General features: G+C 37.1%; 1 protein-coding gene across 1 annotated transcript in view; it reads left to right on the plus strand.

Moving 5' to 3' along the window:
• LOC120516496 (polyribonucleotide nucleotidyltransferase 1, mitochondrial) overlaps nt 1-21,666 on the plus strand; it is a 128,117-nt gene extending 106,451 nt beyond the window's left edge. Inside the window, exons 22-28 of the mRNA XM_039738200.1 lie at nt 5,064-5,147; nt 5,242-5,325; nt 9,802-9,908; nt 9,992-10,047; nt 13,937-14,015; nt 16,395-16,442; nt 21,287-21,666. Coding sequence (XP_039594134.1) covers nt 5,064-5,147; nt 5,242-5,325; nt 9,802-9,908; nt 9,992-10,047; nt 13,937-14,015; nt 16,395-16,442; nt 21,287-21,439 — 611 coding nt within the window. The 3' untranslated portion in view covers nt 21,440-21,666. The remainder of the gene's footprint in view (nt 1-5,063; nt 5,148-5,241; nt 5,326-9,801; nt 9,909-9,991; nt 10,048-13,936; nt 14,016-16,394; nt 16,443-21,286) is intronic.
• Nucleotides 21,667-22,042: the final 376 nt, after the last annotated feature.

Here is a 22,042-nt window from a genome sequence, read left to right on the forward strand (position 1 = left end):
ATATGAATAAGCGTACCGATAAACGTAAATACACTCTCGATTAAATAATAGATGCATGTACGGCGTGAAAGTAATCAATCGGCCCAGGAGACGTCTAATGGCAGAGAGCGACATGTGACACGCCTTGTGCTTTCTGCTTGCTAGTGATTGCTGCCATCAAGTGGCACATGGGAAAAACGCTGAGCTGTGTTGTAACAGTTTGTAAAAGAAATGTATATAGTTTGTGTGCATTTTATAAAAAAAAAAAGTACAAAATAAAAAATATATGTATATTTTTGGCCCATAAGACTTGTATTGACTATTTTTACATAGAAATGTGTATTTTTTATTGTTTTTATTATTTTTATAACTAATAGAGTGACACTGTGTGTAGATATAGATTCCTTTAGGTGTAAGCTTTCAGTAGAGCCCTCATTGATATATGTGGGTTGAAGCATTCAAAAGTTATTACACTTTTTCCATACGTTCCAAAATGTGGATAATGGTCCCTCTAAAAAGCACCTGGGCATGCCCACATAAAACTGGTGTAAAAATGTCATTTTTACAGGTATTCTTTTCAAATTTGAAATGTGAGTAGTCAACAAGTTATTCTGTTGGTACATAGTGTGTTTCTGTCCCCACCTACCTACTGCAGCTTTATTTTCCTTTATTTTCATAAAAAAACTTAGGCGAGAACAAAAAAATTTGGTTTTTTTTTGTGAGTTCTAATATGCATAACTTTTGATCAGTCACATCTACAGTGATTCTGACTACTAAGGGTGAAACTAGAGAATGTTACCTTTACAAAGAGACCAAACGTTTATACTCCAGATAGTTCAATAACAGCAATGATTCTAATTTGGAGAGGTCGAATTACAAGCAATTTAGCAAAAATGACCCCGCTTGATAAGGGGTAGGAACCCGGATGGGCTCCAGCTGCTTCCCGGCATTCCTCCGAAGGCACGCCCCAGTGTGGCGGAAGTGCCGGCTGCGTACCCGAAGCCCTCCGGGTGTCCCCTGTCTTCTTCCCCCCAGCACTTCCTGGTGTGGCGGAAGTGCTGGGCTCCAGACTTCTATGAACTTAATTTAACCTTTCCCAGTCCTGCAAAGTCAGTTCAAGTGAGCCGCTCGGAGTACATGCACCGAAGCTTCTCAGCAGTGCTTGTGCTATCTCATGCGATCTCACGATGTCCAAGGCTTTATTTAATGTTAGCTCAGACCTGGCATACCAGCAATTTAAACTCCGTTACAGCAATTTTATCTCTGTTACAAAGTGATCAAAACTCTTGTTTAAACCCTGCGTCTTCTCATTAAACTGCCAGCGGCAGCCAGTCTATGAACTTAATTTAAACTTTAGGTTTACACCGTGCTTTGTTTCCGAAGTAGCTGCACTCATGAATATGCTTGTATGCGTCACTCACGTCATATTCTTTTGCTGCCTTCTCAATTGTGTAATGCATTTTTTGAACAGATTTCATTCATCGAAGTGATCACTCGTACTGTGTTCACAGTCAGTTCACGTGAGCCGCTATTTTGTGTGATCTTGCGATGTCCACGGCTTTATTTAATGTTAGCTAAGACCCGGCACTTAAAGGTTTTTCGCTACAGCAATTTTAACTCCATTACAAAGTGATCCAAAGTCTTGTTTATACCTCGTGTCTTCTCATTAAACTTGTATCTCGAGAATATCGTATTCGTCATAGGCATGAGAAACGTCAGCTGGAGCGTGTCTGTATACTTAATTTAAACTTACGGTTTACACCGTGCTTTGTTTCCGCAGTAGCTGCACTTATGAATATGCTTGTATGCATCACTCGCTTCATATTCTTTTGCTGCCTTCTCAATTGTGTAATGCGTTTTTTGTACAGCGCTCTTTGGAGCTGTTGCTTTTTGTCTGCATACTGCGTTCACAGTCAGTTCACGTGAACCACTCGGCGGCAGAGTATTTCTATTGGATTGCCACTGACGGACGGCCTTATATGGGCAGGCACTCAATTACGTGTGAGGCGTGACGATGAGGGACGCAACTCCGCCTCACACGATGACCGAGCTGCAGGCTATGGCCGGTATATATGTACATAAGTAGGTTCCAGTTATGACCGTTACGCATAGAATTTCGAAATTAAACCTGCCTAACTTTTGTAAGTAAGCTGTAAGGAATACGCCTGCCAAATTTCAGCCTTCTACCTACACGGGAAGTTGGAGAATTAGTGATGAGTGAGTGAGTGAGTCAGTCAGTGAGGGTTTTGCCTTTTATTAGTATAGATACAAAGTCTTTAGGGAACTACAGATGTGGACACATTTGATGCTACCTTTACAGTTCATTGAAAAGTGATTAAATGAAAAGCAATTGTCCCCTGTGTACCAGCATGCCTTTGATATGTGATCGAGTAAAGCAAAACAAGCATGAAGAGATGTAGTATTGCTTATTCTACAAAGATATTCTAAAATGGCCTGGACACATTTGTTGGTACCCTTAGAAAAGATCATAAATAATTGGATTAGAGTGATTTTTTTTTCTTCAAACTACCTGTTTTCTTTATAACATATTTGTAATCATGCAAATAGTCATTCAGTCGATTTAAATGGAGAAAAGTAGTCGCAATGCTGTTTGGCATCATCGTGTAACCCACACTGAACATAGACTAGAAAAAGCAAAGTAGAGAATTGTCTGAGGAGATCAAAAAGAAATTATGGATAAACTTGTTAAAGGCAAAGGCTATAAAGACATTTCCAAGCAGCTTGATGTTCCTGTGACAACAGTTACAAATGTTATTAGGAAGTTTAAGGTCCATGGGACTTTACCCAACCTTCCTGGACACGATAGCAAGAGGAAAACCAACCCCTAGAATGGGCAGAAGAATAGTGAGAACAGTAGACAAACAGCCAAGGACAACTTCCATAGAGATACAAGCTGAACTCCAAGGTCAACGTCCATCATTGTCTGATCACACCATCCATTACTTTTTGAGTGGCAGTGTGCTCAATGGAAGAAAACCCAGGAGAACCCCACTGTTGAAAGAAAAAATAAAGAATTTTCTGATATTCTCATTTACAAGTCACACTGCTTCTGGGAGAATGTCCTTTGGATTGATGATACAAAACTGGAGCTTTTTAGGAAGTCTACAGGCAAAAAAAGTAAGCTTTCAAAGAAAGGAACACCATACTGTGAAACAAGAGGAGGCTTGGTTATATTTAGGAGCTGCTTTGCTGCGCCTGGCATAGGGTGCCTTGAGTCTGTGCAGGGAACAATGAAATCGCAAGACTATCAAGAAATTCTGGAGTGAAACACACTGCCCGGTTTCTGAAAGCTGTGTCTTAGGCACAAGACATGGATCATCCCAACAGCATAATGACCCAAGACACACTGCTAAAAGCACCCAAGAATGGCTAAGAACAAAACATTGGATTATTCTGAAGAGGCCTTCAATGAGCTCTGATTTGAATCCTGGTGAACATCTATGGAAAAAACTGAAACATGGAGTCAGGAGAAGGACCCTTCAAATCTGACACAGCTGGAGCACTTTGCTTGGTAAGAGTGGGCCAAGCTACCTGTTGACAGGTGCTGAAGTCTCATTGAGAGCTCCAGGAATCGCTTGTTTGCAGTAATTGACTCTGAAGTATGTGCAACAAAATATTAGGTTAAGTGTCCCATCATTTTTGTCCGTGCCATTTGTGTTATTATTTGAAATATTCTTTTGAAACAAAACTCTGAAGCAAAGTCTGATTTTTATTAAATATGGAATCAACAATGATGGGTTCCAGTTACTTTTGTCCGTTTCAGGTTATTTCAGAGACATTTGTGGATTCCTCTTTTTTCATGGAGCTGTACCAAAAAATATGTCACTGTCAGTATATGTACACACAAGTGTTCATCTGCAACAATTGAAATAAAGCGTTAATATGGGATTTCTGGGTAATTCTAACATTTTGCCCATTTTAACCATTTCTTTTTATTTGCCTTTTTAAAATATGGCTTCACCTATGAATCTCTGATTCTAAGACCAGCGTGCCAGATTGGTCTTTTCAATGTTGCAGATGACAGAAACATTAAAGGAAGCAGCCAACTGAGGACCCTTAAGACATCTATTTCTCAAACTACCGACTCTGATGTACTTATCCTCTTGTGCAGGTATGCATCTGCACCACCTTCTTCTTTTCCTTTCCTTGATGATCCAGTTTGCGCACCTTGTCTCGACAGTAGAGGACACCTTTGAATAAAATCTTCTGTTTTTTTGGCAACCTCTCATATGAAATAACAAAAAACTTCACAAAATAACAATAGGCTTCTTTGTTTCCTTGGGAATGCTTTGTTTTAGCCATTTTTGAACCAAGACATAAACTTTAGGACTGCCAGTAACTTACAGCCTAAGGAAAGATAATTGACTTCATTTATTGAACATAATAACAGGCTTCAGCTGTCGTAACATAATTACACTGTTTCTCCAATAACCGATTAGCATTTAAACTAATTAAGGATGAGCGAAGAGAGTTTATCAATAGGATATTGGAGCAATGGCTGCAAAAAAGAGGGCTTTGCAGTCATATGTAAATAATAAAATATAAATCAATCATTTCAACCCGTAGTAGCCATTTGCAATATTAGTAATGTCTTGCCTGTTATTTTAAGACAGTTTAAAAACAAAAGCTTTGTATATCAACCACATTTAATCCTTTGTTCTCTTCATCCTGTCCATTTCTTGTATGTTCAAAGGTTGAAAATTCAAATTACTCTTTGTTGTAAAACAAAATTATTTTTTTGTTTATTTTTTTTTTTCCACATTATTTATCACTCCCTTCCTTTTTTCTGTTTCTGTATGCTTGAAAATGGCTGAATTATTAGTCTGTGGATAAACGAAGGCACAACCCATGGCACCTAAAGGACAGGCCAGGCCATGCCACTCTCTTCTATGTTTCTTAGCTGACCAAAGCTATTCTTGACAACTTTAGCAGGCTATGTAGCAATTATATTACGTTTTACTTCATTTATATTCAATCTGATTATCTTTTGTCATATAAAATCTTAATCTTGTAATCCAGTATAGTGCACATTTTAATTAGCTTCTTTTTTTTTTCCTTATTAGTGGCTAAAAAAGAGATACTTGCAATAATGAACAAGGTAATTTCAAAGCCAAGGACACAAAGAAAGGAAAATGGGCCACTTGTTGGTAAGATGGCAGTCTTGCAAATCATACTAACATAATCTTTGAAAAATATTCGGAGTTCTTTAAAAGTATTTGTCTTTTTTCTTCCTCTCCCCAGAAAGCATTCATGTTCCACTTTCAAAAAGGGCAAGATTTGTTGGCCCTGGAGGTTATAACTTAAGAAAACTCCAAGCTGAAGCAGGTACTTTATAATATTATTTATTCACCTCAAAGAGAGTTGTTTAACATCTTGATTTATTTACAGTTAACCTATAAATTGCTAATTACGTACTAACACATATGCTAAGTATTTACAAAATGAAATAAGTAAAATGGCAATTTGAAATAATCACATGCAAAAATACAGTGATGTACAGTATGTAAATGAATCAGTAAATTGTGAAAAAACTGTAATTAAAGTTATCCTATTAATATGAATAGTTATTTATCTATCCATCTATTATGAAATACAAAGTCATTTTATTATTATGACAGGTTTTATTTCACAATGGCCTTATTTTTTTTGCAATGTGACTTTTCCTAATGGCAGGTTTCTGAATGGCTCTTTTAATGCTTGCACTGTTTATTTCCCTCTTTTCATGATGGTTTTGTCGCATGTCATTCAAAGCATAGACCTCTTGGCTTAGCCTGTTCCTATTGGTTAACCCTTTGCTATCGATTTCTTTTCCCTTATTGTAGGCAGTAGGCTACCAAAGTTCTTTCATTGTTACTCTGATTTATACAGGCTAACATGCAGAAGCACCTGAAAGTTCACATGGTTAGTTTGAATTGAAAGATTACATTTAACACATGATTGGCTATATATTGGAAATACTCAGATACAGAAGTGCTCTTCAAATTGTTTTTAATCATTTAAGACTGACCAAGTGCTGCATCAGCAGAAAAATACCCCTGAAGAAATCGCAAAGGCACACAAGGCTGGAAGTTCCCGATGACATGCTTCCAGATGACCTTCTGTGCAGACATTGTGCTAAACTGATCTTCAACTACCCAGAATCTCTTCATCAGCATGAATATTTTGAAGATCATTTCCAAATGTATCATCAATTCGTCTTAAAAATCGCATCATGTTGTGGACAACAGACCGCTCTTCAGATTTGCAGGGACCCGCCACAAGATTAAGTGCTTTACTGACAGTAACCTGTTAGAAGGAAACAGAGTGTGGGAGCCCCTACATTCCACAAGCCACACAAACATTCAAGACAATAGGTAGAGACTTTCAAAGAGAGGACAGAGGGTTGCTTTTACTAAATTGTGGGGGGTGAATGGAGGTTGAGACAGAATGACAGTGAATGGGCAGCTACACTGACAGTGTGAGATTAAGGAGAGGAACAGCATGCAACTAGCAGAGGATCTTCTTGTACCAGGCTTTCCTTTGGATTGTAACAGTGAGAACAGTAAGGTCATTAATGTTCAGTTTATTATTCTTTGGTTCAGCTACAGCATATTAAATTATCTCTGTTTAAATACTGTAGTATCCGAAAGTATCACAACTCTTTCTACCTCGGGGTTTTGCCAGTTTGAATGTGACAAAAGTACAAGTAGTGCTAAAAGATCTTCGTGGCCTACCACCTACAGTTGTGCTTGAAAGTTTGTGAACCCTTTAGAATTTTCTATATTTCTGCATAAATATGTCCTAAAACATCATCAGATTTTCACTCAAGTCCTAAAAGTAGGTAAAGAGAAACCATTTAAACAAATGAGACAAAAATATTATACTTGGTCATTTATTTATTGAGGAAAATGATCGAATATTATATATTTGTAAGTGTCAAAAGTATGTGAACCTCTAGGATTAGCAGTTAGTTTGAAGGTGAAATTAGAGTCAGGTGTTTTCAATCAGTAGGATGACAATCAGGTGTGAGTGGGCACCCTCTGTTATTTAAAGAACAGGGATCTATCAAAGTCTGCTCTTCACAACACATGTTTTTGGAAGTGTATCATGGCACGAACAAAGGAGATTTCTGAGGACCTCAGAAAAAGAGTTGTTGATGCTCATCAGGCTGGAAAAGGTTACAAAATCATCTCTAAAGAGTTTGGACTCCACCAATCCACAGTCAGACAGATTGTGTACAAATGGAGGAAATTCAAGACCATTGTTACCCTCCCCAGAAGTGGTTGACCAAAAAAGATCACTCCAAGAGCAAGGCTTGTAATAGTCAGTGAGGTCACAAAGGACCCCAGGGTAACTTCTAAGCAACTGAAGACCTCTTTCACATTGGCTAATGTTCATGTTCATGAGTCCACCATCAGGAGAACACTGAACAACAATGGTGTACATGGCAGGGTTGCAAGGAGAAAGCCACTGCTCTCCAAAAATAAATTGCTGCTCATATACAGTTTGCAACGTCTGCAGTTTGTGGATGAATGAGACCAAAATAGAACTTTTTGGTTTAAATAAAAAGCGTTATGTTTGGAGAAAGGAAAACACTGCATTCCAGCATAAGAACCTTATCCCATCTGTGAAACATGGTGGTGGTAGTATCATGGTTTGGGCCTGTTTTGCTGCATCTGGGCCAGGACGACTCGCCTTAATTCATGAAACAATGAATTCTGAATTATATCAGAGAATTCTAAAGGACAATGTCAAGACATCTGTCCATGAACTGAATCTCAAGAGAAGGTGAGTCATGCAGCAAGACAACGACCCTAAGCACACAAGTCGTTCTACCAAAGAATGGTTAAAGAAGAATAAAGTTAATGTTTTGGAATGGCCAAGTCAAAGTCCTGACCTTAATCCAATCCAAATGTTGTGGAAGGACCTGAAGCGAGCAGTTAATGTGAGGAAACCCACCAACATCCCAGAGTTGAAGCTGTTCTGTATGAAGGAATGGGCTAAAATTCCTCCAAGCCGGTGTGTAGGAATGATCAAAAGTTACCGGAAAACGTTTAGTTGCAGTTATTGCTGCAAAGGGGGGGTCACACCAGATACTGAAAGCAAAGGTTCACATACTTTTGCCACTCACAAATATTTAATATTCGATCATTTTCCTCAATAAATAAATGACCAATTATAATATTTTTGTCTCATTTGTTTAACTGGTTTATCATTATTTACTTTTAGGACTTTTGTGAAAATCTGATGATGTTTTAGTTCATATTTATGCAGAAATATAGAAAATTCTAAAGGGTTCACAAACTTTCAAGCACCACTGTACAGATATGCAAACCTTGTCACATTTTAACCTGTAATTGAAAATGTTGCACTGTAGATATTGTCAGAATTTAGAGTGACTCATCATTGCTCAAAGATTAGCATAGGAAGTTGTTATTGGTGGTTCCTATTGTTCAGCTTAGGGTACCATTTTTCCATTCTTCTGCTGCATTTAAATTTACATCTGTGAAAACAAGAAGTAGTAAGGGTATGATGATTGACAGTAAAATAAAATGTTCATTAGATTGTTGATCATATTGCAATTTTTATTTATCTATGAGTCTGGTTTATGCATCAATCAAGCAGCTACTGTTTAAATAAAGATTGGTCTAGGTTGGTTTAGAAATAGGAATGAAGATAAATCAAAAAGTAAAGGCAATTTGAAAATTGCGCTGTAACCACAACAGATAGAATCATAAGGCAATACAACATGTTTGTGATGTCTTATGGGTAGTTCTAACAGCAGTGGAGCATCCATGTTCATTTCATTTGGCTTCAAGTAGAAAAGCGAAAAGCATTCAAACTAACCATAAGCCATCCTGTGTTGTATTGCATCAGCTTCTATCATTTGCGGTTACCAACTAATTTTCAGATATCCTTTACTTATAGTGAAATGTACTTCACTGGAATTATATTATGGCATATGTTATTGTTTATGGATATATTTAAAAGTTAAAATGAATATACTATAGTTGCTTTCACTTGTCTATGAAGTAATTTTAATTTATTAATTATAGTGCTCATCACTTTTATAAGCTTTTAACACTGTAAACATTTATAAATAGTTATATAAGCAAATAACTATCACAATTCATATGATGAAAAGTACTCCTTAGTACAGTACATATTTTTAATTGTTAAACCTATCTCTAGTTGAATTATTGATTATTTTACTGTTTACTGATCATGTCGGTTGATACAGTATGTCCACAGCTACACTAAGGTTTTGCTATATTTGCTATTAAACAAAAGAGCAGGTTTCAGCTGTTCTAATGTAAATTGCAAACAAAGGTTTCCCTAATAACCAATTAGCATTTAAACATGATTTATTAAGAATGAGCTAAGAGAGTTTACCATTAAGACACTGGAGTAGTGGCTGCTGAAAACCGGGCTCTACAGTCATATGTGAATAATAAATTACAAGTCAGTCATTTCAAATAGTAATAGCCATTTGGAACATTAGTAATGTCTTGGTTGTGTTTTAAGATAGAGGTTAAAAAGAAAAGCTTTATTTATTAACTAAACTGAAGAAACCAATATAAGCAAATAGATGCTTGAATTATTGCTTCTTTTACCTGTTACTGATTAGGTCAGTCTGCAGCTACACTGATATTTGTTAGACACAAGTCTTTTTGTCCTTATCTTGAAACTACAGCACTCTTATTTGAGACTGAGCTGTTCATTCAGTTTCATTTTTCCACACACTACCCACATATACATAAGAATGTATTAATTAGTCCAAGTTAATATGGTTTTCTTTTATAACTCTTAAATGGTTTTCAGGTGTGACGATCAGTCAGGTAGATGAGGAGACATTTTCTGTCTTTGCACCAACACCCAATGCTATGCATGAGGCCAAAGAATTCATCAATGAAATGTGCAAAGACGATGTAAGTATATTTCTTTAATTGTTTTGCTCTTTCTCAAACTTCATAGTAAAAAAATAAACTTTAATTTATTTTGTGAATCACAGCAAGAACAACAGTTGGAATTTGGAGCAGTGTATACAGCAACAATCACAGAGATTAGGTAAGAGCTGCTTCTTCAGTTTATGAATAAAATAATCATGAATTTTATTTAACTAAGATACATATCAATCTTTATGTATTTTATATAGTTTTTACAATAAACTCAACTATGAATAATAATAGTAATAATACATTTTATTTAATAAGCACCTTTTTAAGCACTCAAAGTCACCGTACAAAGAATTAGACAACATTACAAATATAAAACTAAAAGTAATAAAAGATAAAATCAAATATTTATTGAGACGGGGGCCATGCCAATGGTGAAAAAAGAATTAATTATAGTATTTATCATGGGAGGAATACGTGGTAAACAGAACTCAACAAGGTGCATTTGTATTTGCAAAAGATGTTTTGTTTTGTGAAAACCTAGTCTAATTTCTTTGTTTTATTTAGCTTATATTGTATTTGTCACCGTCAAATAGTTGTTCCAAAACATTAAACTTTCATTCTTGTAAAAGGTAGCCTAGATTGTATTAGTTCCCTTTTATCAGTACTAAAGACATTTTTACATTTTTATGAATAATAAAAAAATATAACTGTGTGTGTACATATTTTTGTTTTACTTATTACATGGTATTTTTCTTTTGGTGTTTCATGATTATGTTGGGTATGTGGGTATATTTGTCCTTATATATAGATGTTATATTTATACTGTATGTATATATGTGTATAGTGCCCTGAGATTGTAAATGGAAGTGTGCATAGTAAGAGAGAATTAAATTGAATTTGTCAGTCATTCTTTTTAGTAGAAGAATGATCCATTATCGAGGTTAACACTTTTAAGTTTGAATTACAGTTTGTGAATTATTGAATTGCAGCAGTGTTTTTCCCCATTTGTGCTTTAAATATGATTGCACTAATAGTATCTTGCTTTTCTGAGACATTTTATAAACCTCTGTTAAGTTTTAAGAATCAGACACTAGTGAAAACCAGTCTTTGCAGAAGTGCAGGTTATTATTGATCACATCAGAGTCATATCTACTGTTTTTGAATGTTATTTACAAAGGAAAGCTAAGTGAATATTTTAATAACCCAGTTAAGGTAAGAAAGGATTTTGTGGGCCAAGTACATAATTTCTCAAATAATAGTGAAACACAATATCATCTTTTCCCTTGGGGACAGGAGTTGGGGGTGCAGTCAGAAAGCCAGTGAAAAATAATGAGTAATAGGATAATTAAACTGTAGCACCATCTATATTATTTACCATACTGAAGGTTATATTAAAGTGTCTATATTTTTTCAACTACATACTGCAATAAATTTTAGGTATTTGAACATGTAAAGGATATCATTTGAAGGGTGACGTTTAAAGCAAAATCACCATCCATCACCTTAGACTAACTTACAGTAGTTCATGACAAAAGGAAAAGAAAATACACTGACTTGTTTTGATGTCATTATCTGTCAGTGTAGTTCTTCATATGTCATTTCTTTCCATAAAGGTATTGGTTCTGATGCATATTACTACACTGCTCAAAAACATTAAGAGAACACTTAAATCACATTAGATCTTGATGAACAAAATATTCAAGTGGAAAATTTTTACTGAGTAATACTATGTAATGTAAACCAAAATTACCATCAATATCACAATGAAAATCAAAATTTGAAATCGCAGGCTGATCCAATTTGCATAAATTTCAGCTCAGCAACTCATGATTTGTCTCAATAGCGTGTATGGCCCTCATATAACTGTATGCACTCCTTACAACATCTGGGAATGCTCCTGATGAGACGGCAGGTGGTGTCCTGGAGGAGCTTCTCCCAGACCTGGATCAAGTCGTCAGTGAGCTCCTGGACAGTCTGTGGCACTACTTGGCAGTGCCGGATGCATTGAATCATAACATCCCAGGAGTTCTCATTTGGATTCAGGTCTGGGTAAAATTGCGGGTCAGTCAATGGCATCAATGCCTTTGTCATTCAGGAACTGCCTGCATACTCTGGCCACATGAGAATTGGCATTGTCCTGCACCAGGAAGAACCCAGGGCCCACTGCACCAGCGTAAGGTCTGACAGTGGCTCTGAGGATTTCTTTCAGGTACCTAACAGCATTCACGGTACCGTTTTCTAGCATGTGGAGGTCTGTGCAACCCTTCAAGGATGTGCCTCCCTAATCTATCACGGATTCACCACCAAACAGGTCATGTTGGATGCTGTTGCAGGCTGCATAATGTTCACTACAGTATCTCCAGACTCTTTCACATCTGTCATACTGTATGTGCTCAGTGTGAATCTGTTGTCATCTGTGAAGAGATCAGGGAGCCAGTGGCAGAGCTGCCAATTGTGGTATTCTCTTCAAATGCCAATCAAAATGCACAATGTTGTGCTGTGAGAACATTTCCCACTACGGAATGTAGGGCCCTGAAGCCAACCTCATCGAGTCTGTTTCTGACAGTTTAATCAGGAATATGCACACCAGTTGCCATCTGGAATTCATTTTGTAGGGCTCTGGAAGTGCTCCTCCTGTTCCTCCTCACACAATGGAGCAGATACCGGTCCTGATACTGGGTCGATGCCCTTCTACAATCCTGTTGTGCTCTCCTTGTGTAACACTTCACCTCCTGGTATCTCCTCCATGCTCTTGAAACCCATCAAACCTTGCGATGGCATGTATGTATGTGACATCCTGGAGGAGCTAGACTAACTGTGCAACCTGAATTGGCTGCAAGTACCACCTCATACTCCTAATAGTGAGAAGGACATTACCAAAATGCAAAACTAGAGAAGAACCAGTCATGAAGGATAAGAAGAGAAGAAACTGTCTATGACCAGAAATTGATTGATCCCTTTTCAGGGTGTCTTGCTTTTGCCTCTCCAGTGCACCTGCTTTCACTTTCTTTTGCACCAAAGCAGGTGAAATTGTTTCACAATGGCTTATGCTTTGTGAGACTTGCCCGGACACCACCAGTCGGAGACCACATCTTTATAAAAGTCACACTGTTATTACACACCTCCAACTACAGGAATAAAGTCCCAAACCACACACAATGCACACAGCAAATAAATCTCCCCAATAAACTCTTCTATAACTCAGTCTTTAGCCGCCAATCTCCTCCTGGGAGCTTCGTCCTGCTCCTGCTCCCGACTCTCGCTCCTCTAGTATAAGGAGGTGGTGCCTTTTATTCCCGTCCGGTTGTGCTCTAGGTGGCTGGTAACGATCTTCTGGCAACACTTCCTGGTGTGACGGAAGTGCTGCCCTTTGACCCAGAAGCAGGTTCCTCCGCCATCTTGCCAAGTGTGGCGGAAGTAAAGTTCTCCTGGGTTCTAGGAGGCTTAAGGCGCCCCCTGGCAGTGGCCATGGGTCCCAACGAGTTGGAAAGTCTCTCCTCCTCTCCCGTGGTACTCTCCTGCTCCAGGGTGGTTGTGTCCTCCTGACCCGGAAGCTTTTAATGTCTCTATCCGGTCCCTCCAGGCATCCCGGCCAGGTAAGAACCCCAGACATCTGTGACAGCTTCATATATGGACACATTGATATTCATGAAGCTGAACTAACTTGGTGCTAAACTGTGATGATTAAATGTTCTCTTCACTTTTTTGTGCAGTGTATATAAGCAATAAATATTTCAACTACAGTTATCTACTAGGCAAAGCTATGAAAAGCTAATGTCATATATATTTCACTTCTGTGTTTTTACAGAAATGATTCGATTAACCTTTTTGGAAAAATCTGCCAATGAGTGTATTGTTGGTATACATAATAAATGAAAAACTGAAAAAAGAAAATGGCACATTATGTGTTTATTCATGATACAGATTTTAATGCAGGCTGATTTGCATGCTTAGTTACTAATTCCATCAGTGTTGTCTCTTTCATCTTTTTTATAAAGGAAAAGAAAATGTGTTGTTTAAAATTTACCATTTTTTTTAACTGTTATTCATTTATTCAGAGACATTGGAGTTATGGTAAAGATCTATCCAAACATGAGTCCTGTATTGCTTCATAATACTCAACTAGACCATAAGAGGGTGAGCATTTTTAGTTACTTGCTTTTATTTTTAAATGGGGCCAATTTTTCAGCTAAAAACAAAATTAAATAGTTATTGTTGATTATTATGAAGAAGTCAGCACACTATAAACGTTTTTAATAGCTTCTCCAAAAGTAATTTTTCACATTGCAATTGTAGTATTTTAATTTATAGCATTATGTTTTTCATTGGTCTGCCTAACTAATTATGTCAAATTTACAAAATACATAATAGTTATTGGCTTACTAAAATTAATAGAAGCAGTCAACATAACTGTATTATACAGTCATATGAAAAAGTTTGGGAACCCCTTTTAATTCTTTGGATTTTTGTTTATCATTGGCTGAGCTTTCAAAGTAGCAACTTCCTTTTAATATATGACATGCCTTATGGAAACAGTAGTATTTCAGCAGTGACATTAAGTTTATTGGATTAACAGAAAATATGTGATATGCATCATAACAAAATTAGACAGGTGCATACATTTGGGAACCCCAACAGAGATATTACATCAATACTTAGTTGAGCCTCCTTTTGCAAATATAACAGCCTCTAGACACCTCCTATAGCTTTTGATGGGTGTCTGGATTCTGGATTGGAGGTATTTTTGACCATTCTTGCATATAAAATCTCTCCAGTTCAGTTCAATTTGATGGCTGCCGAGCATGGACAGCCTGCTTCAAATCATCCCATAGATTTTCGATGATATTCAAGTCAGGGGACAGTGACGGCCATTCCAGAAAATTGTACTTCTCCCTCTGCGTGAATGCCTTTGTAGATTTGAAACTGTGTTTTGGGTCATTGTCTTGTTAGAATATCCAACCCCTGCGTAACTTCAACTTTGTGACTGATGCTTGAACATTATCCTGAGGAATTTGTTGATATTGGGTTGAGTTCATCCGACCCTCGAGTTTAACAAGGGACCCAGTCCCTGAACTAGCTACACAGCCCCACAGCATGATGGAACCTCCACCAAATTTGACAGTAGGTAGCAGGTGTTTTTCTTGGAATGCGGTGTTCTTCTTCTGCCATACAAAGCGCTTTTTGTTCAAAAATGAATCTGGCTTGTCTAAAGGAGCATTTGCATACAACAAGCAACTCTTGTTTGTGGTGTGAGTGCAGAAAGGGCTCCTTTCTCATCACCCTGCCATACAGATGTTCTTTGTGCAAATTGTGCTGAATTTAGGAACGATGTACAGATACACCATCTGCAGCAAGCTGGTCTTGCAGGTCTTTGGAGGTGATCTGTTGGTTGTCTGTAACCATTCTCTCAATCCTGCACATATGCTGCTCCTGTATTTTTCTTGGCCTGCCAGACCTGGGTTTAACAGCAACTGTGCCTGTGGCCTTCCATTTCTTGACTACATTCCTTACAGTTGAAACTGACAGTTTAAACCTGTGCGATAGCTTTTTGTAGCCTTCCCCTAAACCATGATACTGAACAATTTTTGTTAACAGATCTTTTCAGAGTTGCTTTGGGGATCCCATGCTGTCACTCTTCAAAGAAGAGTCAAAGGGAAGCACAGCTTGCAGTTGACCACCTTAAATACCTTTTCTCATGATTGGACACACCTGTCTGTAAAGTTCAAGGCTTAACGAGCTAATCCAACCAATTTGGTGTTGCAAGTAATCAGTATTAAGAAGTTACATGCATTCAAATCAGCAAAATTACAAGGTTACCCAAATTTTTGAACAGCCAGTTTTTCACATTTGATTTAATTTCATACAACTAAGTATTGCTTCACTAAAAATCTTTGTTTGGAAAACACCCCAGTACTCAGATGTTCCTAGGAAATGAAAGACATACCACTGTTATCTTTTTTGTTGAAAGTAAATTATTATGCAGGCTGAGAGGGGTTCCCAAACTTTTTTATATGACTGTATCAGACTGTTTCAGGGATCCTAAAGTGCTGATTACCAAGTGTTACTGATTTACTGAAAAAACAAGACTAATCCTTCCACAATGAAAATGCGAGATAGACTTGAAAATTATTAATGTTTATTGTACATGTTATTTATTTTTCCAAATTATCCAGTGGTATGATTCAAATTGAAATTCAGGCTCTTATTTTATTTCATATTCTTATTTCACACACTGTATGAACATTTACTGTTTACTCTGTACACTTTATATTAATGTGTTAACCAGTTGCTAAGACCGAAATAAAATAGTTTTGAGGATGTATAAATTTGTGCCATGTTTCACATTTTATTATAAATAACAGAGTTTGCATCCATACTTGAACATACATTATACAACATGTTGAAAGTTTTCCAAAAGGCAAAGTAGCAGGTTGTATAGTAATATGTCTTAAATAAATGAAAAACTATTCAAAATGATTCTCTCCCACAAACTTGACAAAATGATTTGTGTTGTAGATTAAGCATCCATCTGCTCTTGGATTAGAAGTTGGACAGCAAATACAGGTATTTTATTACTTTATATATTAGCGTTTTGGTAGAATTCTCAGGTTCTTCTACAAATTGCCTATAGTAATGTTTTTACTCCTTTGTTTGAGCTTTTATGTTAGGTATTTTCTTTCTTTCAACCTTTAATGCTGTATATGTTTTGCATTCTTGATTTATTTTAATAAAACACAGTTAAATCCATGTCATATTAGTGTTTTTTTTACCATTTCATTTTTTAAAGAAATATATTTTTGTGTTTTTATATATATTGTTTTGTTGAATGCTTTAAAAATATCTTAAAGAAGCTCCTCTTTCTAGTAAGGTAGATAATGAAAAGGCAGCTAAGGAGGTTACACACAGTAAAAGTTGTGGGACCGGATGGAGTCAGTCCTCGAGTACTTAGTGTCTGTGCTGACACAACTTTGTGGTATCCACTGCTATCCATTTTGTCTGTCACTAATGCTCCAGAAAGTACTCCCTACTGAGGAAAATATCCTGTATTGTTCCACTTCCAAAGACACTCTTCATCTAATGTCTACAGACCAGTATCACATCATGATGACCTTTGACAAGCTGGTTCTAGACTCTATGTGAGTGCTCCTGTGAAAGACCACTTGGGCCCAGTGTAGATTACCTATCAGGCAAAGACTGGAGTGGAAGATGCAATTATCTATCTTCTCCACAACGCTTATTCTCATCTAGGCAAATCTGGCAGCACTGTGAGCATTTAGTGTTTTTTAGTTTCCTATCCTATTCCTAGTATACCTATCAATTAGTTTACAAAAGCACTTTATACAAATTGCCATCAAAGAAATTAAATTTTTGCTGAAGGTAGTAGATAGTCATTAAGTGACAAAATAAAGGATAATTTTGATTAAGTAAAAGCTACAAAATGTAAGTATATTTTTGTCCTTCTACATAATAATAGTCATTGAGATTATTATTAATAAACAATAAATGGGAATGGAATATACAATACTAACAGGTAGTGAACAAGTACTTTTGATGCAAAGTACTATAAAATGTTGATTATCCATCTGGGGTCTCGATGGAGGCCATGATGGATAAAAGACCAATAACAGAACAGCTGTTTTAAAAATGATATACAGTAGATTAGAATAGTTGTATTTATTTACAAAACAAAACTATATTAACAAAATACAATATACCTGTACTATTGACAAAATTAATTCATTTATATAATAAATGACCAGCATAATAAGCAAACACAACTTAGAGGTACTGGAGTTTTCAAAGTTAAGTCTTTGTTCCATAACAAACGTTACCCTCCCTTATACTCTGTTATCTGGGTTACAGAGCACACCTCCAAAACAGTAAAAGAAAGCTTTCCCTACCAATCAGTTTATCTCCTGCCCCACACGTTATGTCTTTCTCTATATCCCAGACACTCCTGCCTATTGTCTCCTGACACCCTATTTAGAACCTCCTTCCGCTACACCTTCCTTTTTCCCCAGACTTCTGTCATTCATCTCCTAAGAGGCATGTCTGTCCCTTACAGAAAACAAGCCCTTCACCAACTCCCATCACTTAAAGCATTCCACCCTTTCTGCTCCCCCACAGCCCATCTCCAGCTGCTTGCACGTCACAATATATTAACAAAACATTATATAACAGAATTTAAAAAGAAGATTATAATACAGAAGAACATTATCATCAATACAGAATAACATTACTGTCAGTGGTTTCCATTTTCAACACATGTTTCACTTTTGTTGGTATCACGCTTTATATTGTTTACTGTTGTTCTTTCTGCTCCATAAATTGAAACAATACTTGCAGTATTTACGCTGTTTCGTAGACATTTAATAATTTACATTTTTTTGTGACAAATCCAACACCACACACTTGCGTTTATCAGCCATAACAATGTATAGTAGATTAATTATAACAAACGATAAAAGGTACGAAATGCTATTAAAACTGAAGGTACATAACTGACACTGTGATTTCAGAATGCGTTGTGACATGTGGTGTTGAAGAAGAACACTATGCACTAGCACAAGGGAGAGTTGTTCCAATGTGTAGCATAGCTCTCTGCATACTGCATTGCAGTAATAGTACAGTAATAGATAAGCACTGGTGTGCACAATATTTTTTTCTTTGGCCCAGATGGTTAACAAAGACTGACGGTTAATCAAGTGACGAATAATCTAGGTCATCATATGTACCTGGACAGAGGGGGAGAACTGAGAGAAAAGGTTAAGAATGTTAGTGTAAGTCAAATGTCTTCTGAAACAGGTTACTGCTGTGACTTCCAGTGAAGACATTTGAAGCTTGATTTTAAAATAAGCAGAAACTTACAGATTATATGGGGCTAGTGTTAGTAAAAAGTTACAAAAGTCAATCTAGGATGTAATGAAAGCATGAATAAGCTTCTCAGAAAATGATAAAAATTAATAGACACAAGTATAAATTGAGAGAGGCAAAAAAGAAACCTTTAAATGCAAGTTATGTGAGTTGAAGAAAACAAATAATACATTAAAAGTTGCTCCAAGATTCCACCCAAAAAGACGAAGCTAACATTGTATCATGACCTAAAGTGAAAAAAGAGTTTTCTTTTTAGAAACTCAGCTGTGATGCCTGTTAGCTTGTTTTGTTTTATTGTATTTTACAACTTGGTGCTGTATGCAGCATTTCATGTTTCTAAAGCATATCTAGAGCCAGGAGATGTTGAGGGAAAAAAAAACAATTTCAATACAAAAAAATATTTCATTTACATTTACATGAATAAATCTTAGCATCATTGGCGTTGAAATAATTCAACCTACAACTGTAGTAATATGACTAAGGGAAAGCATATAGGCACAGAAGAGCAGAGGACTAAGAGCAGATTCTTGGGGAACTCCTTGTATGACAGTGCTGAGCAATTCCAGATGTTTCCAAGATTAACAGACTCATGCCTGTCAGTAAGGTAAGAACTAGATGGATGTGAAAGAGAAACCCTCAAAGGTCTCCTTCCTAGATATTTGAATATTGTGATTGACTGTATCAAATGCAACACCAACATCTAATAAAATTAATCTGCATATATGTCCAGTGTCTACTGCCATTAAGCAAATCATTAGTTATTTAAGCAAAAGCATTTTTTAAAATATACAGCACCCTATAGCTGTACTGAAATGGCTCCATCAGTTTATTAGAAAAAATAAATAATTCTTAAGCCTGGGTGCCACCTGATAGTTAAAACAGCATTTTACAGCACAATAATCAAAACATTAACTGATTAATCTCTTGAAGCAGTGGCAGAGCATTTCTACAGTAGCATTCCAGCACTTGTAGAATCCTAGTCAAGTCACTCTGAAACTGTTATGGCACCTTATGTTGTTACAACACCCTATTAAAGCAGTTCACTAAGTTATTTCCGTTATTATGTCAGTTGTCTGTATTTATCACCTTTTTGGACGCTGGCCCGGACACACACAGATGGACATCGTTGTCTCACCCAATACACTGTTTATTTACAAATATTTAAATTTTACGTGCACGACACACCGCAGTGCCTCCTGCACCGATTCCCCCAATGTCCAGGCCTCACAGTCTCTGTGCCTCTCTCCTGGCCGCCTCTAGTCCTTTCTCCAGCTCTGTCCGATTCCACCCGAAATCCACCGATGACTGGAGGGAGGCGGCCCCTTAAATAGGAACCCGGATGGGCTTCAGCTGCTTCCCGGCATTCCTCCGTAGCCACGCCCCAGTGTGGCGGAAGTGCCGGCTGCGCACCCGGAAGCCGTCCGGGTGTCCCCTGTCGTCTTCCCCCCAGCACTTCCTGGTGTGGCGGAAGTGCTGGGCTCCCGAGATATTCAGGCACTGGGGCGCCGCCTGGCGGTGGCCACGGGTCCCTACAGGGCTGGGCTTCCAAGCCCTTTACCTGAGGCCCCCAACATAACCAGGGCGGATGCCCCCTCGCGGTCTGGAGGAGGTACAAGCCCTCCTCCGGTCCTCCTGGGTGTCCCGGCCGGGGTACCACACCTTGTATTCTTTATTTTGAGGTGGCTGTTTCTAAATACGGTAAATGTTTCTCCAGTTGCAAAGCTTCACAGGGTTTTCCTCATAGTGAAGTGTTAACTGATAAACATTACAACATTAATGTATGGTAGAATGCCCCAAGGAGTCTTTGGGTGGTGTTTTGGCACTGGAACCCCTAAAGATTTTTTTTCTTCAGCTGTAGTCTTACTGCTCTACTGTTCTGTTCTTACTGTTCTGTCAATATAGAACTGGGGATTTTTTCCATCATATTTGTAAAGACCTCCATTTTTTATTTAATGGATTTATTATATTTTAGTATATATTATTCAGTGAGAATACTATTAAATAATAATAAGGAGAAGGTTTAACATTTTGTTTTTTAAGATAATGGTAAGACCAGCAATGATGTATAGAGCTGAGACATGGGTAGTAAAGGGAGCACAGAAGAAGTCAGACTTGGCAGAAACAATACTGTTGAATGGGATGTGTGAAGTTACAAAAAAAGACAGAATAAGAAATGAGACAATCAGAGGTACAACAAAGGTGGGAGAAATATCTAAGAAAGTACGGGAAAGTAGCTTGAAGTGGTATGGCGATGTGTTGAGACAAGACAATAAATATCTGGGTGAAAGAGTGATATGAATGGAAGTACAGGGGAAGAGAACATGAAGGAGGCCAAAGCACAGATGGATGGATGAAATAAAAGATTTAAAGGAATAGATTACACTATACTGAAATAAAGCAAATGTAATTTTCCCTGAATTAACATTTTTTATGTGTGCTACTGTTACTTACATTATACAGGTTTGCTAAATTGATTTCTGAAAAAGTAACAGTTTACAAACTACTCATCTCACCTTAATGCTCTATTTCCAAAGGTTAAATACTTTGGTCGGGATCCTACTGATGGCAGGATGCGGTTATCACGTAAAGTGCTCCAGTCTCCAGCTGCGACAGTTGTGAAAACATTAAGTGGCCAACACAGCATTACAGTAGGAGCAGCAAATGCACATTGTACAAACTCTTCTTGAGTCTCGAAACTTTAAATGAATGAAGAGTTTGCAGAAAGGTCTGTTCTAAAAGGTGAAGTGATGTCCAGTCTGCTTTTTACTACATACATTTAAAAGTTTTTACATTTCTATAATGGTAAATTTATCAAGTTTAGCTCTGTGGATGTAGTTGGGTAAAAAATGTGACCCATGCACTTATTCATAAAATATATGCTAAACATGTATAGAATAAACAATTGATCAACATCTTTGCTCGTCTTGTGTTATTTTTTTTTTTCTTTTTGCTTGCTGCTATGTCACTTAGAGCATTAGCATATATTGTGAAAAGCACCTCCTACAATCCCCTTGTCTATCTACCTACATGAAACAAAGCTTCTACCAGTGCACCGATTCTTCTAAAATTTGTCACACTTATTCTTCAAAGAAAAATGTCAAGAATTTATTTTTGTGTTAAGATATCTAGAATTCAGCATGCTGTACAATTTTTTTAAAATCTTCCTTTGAAAAGCATTGCTGAATTGTTGAACTATCCTTTGTGCCCTCAATAACGGATCTCAAATTTACCATGGAAGATGTTACTTCAACTTGTATGTTTTGTATAATTTCCTGTTTTACTCATCCAGC

The sequence above is a fragment of the Polypterus senegalus genome, chromosome 16 (assembly GCF_016835505.1).
Source record: "Polypterus senegalus isolate Bchr_013 chromosome 16, ASM1683550v1, whole genome shotgun sequence".
NCBI lineage: Eukaryota > Metazoa > Chordata > Cladistia > Polypteriformes > Polypteridae > Polypterus > Polypterus senegalus.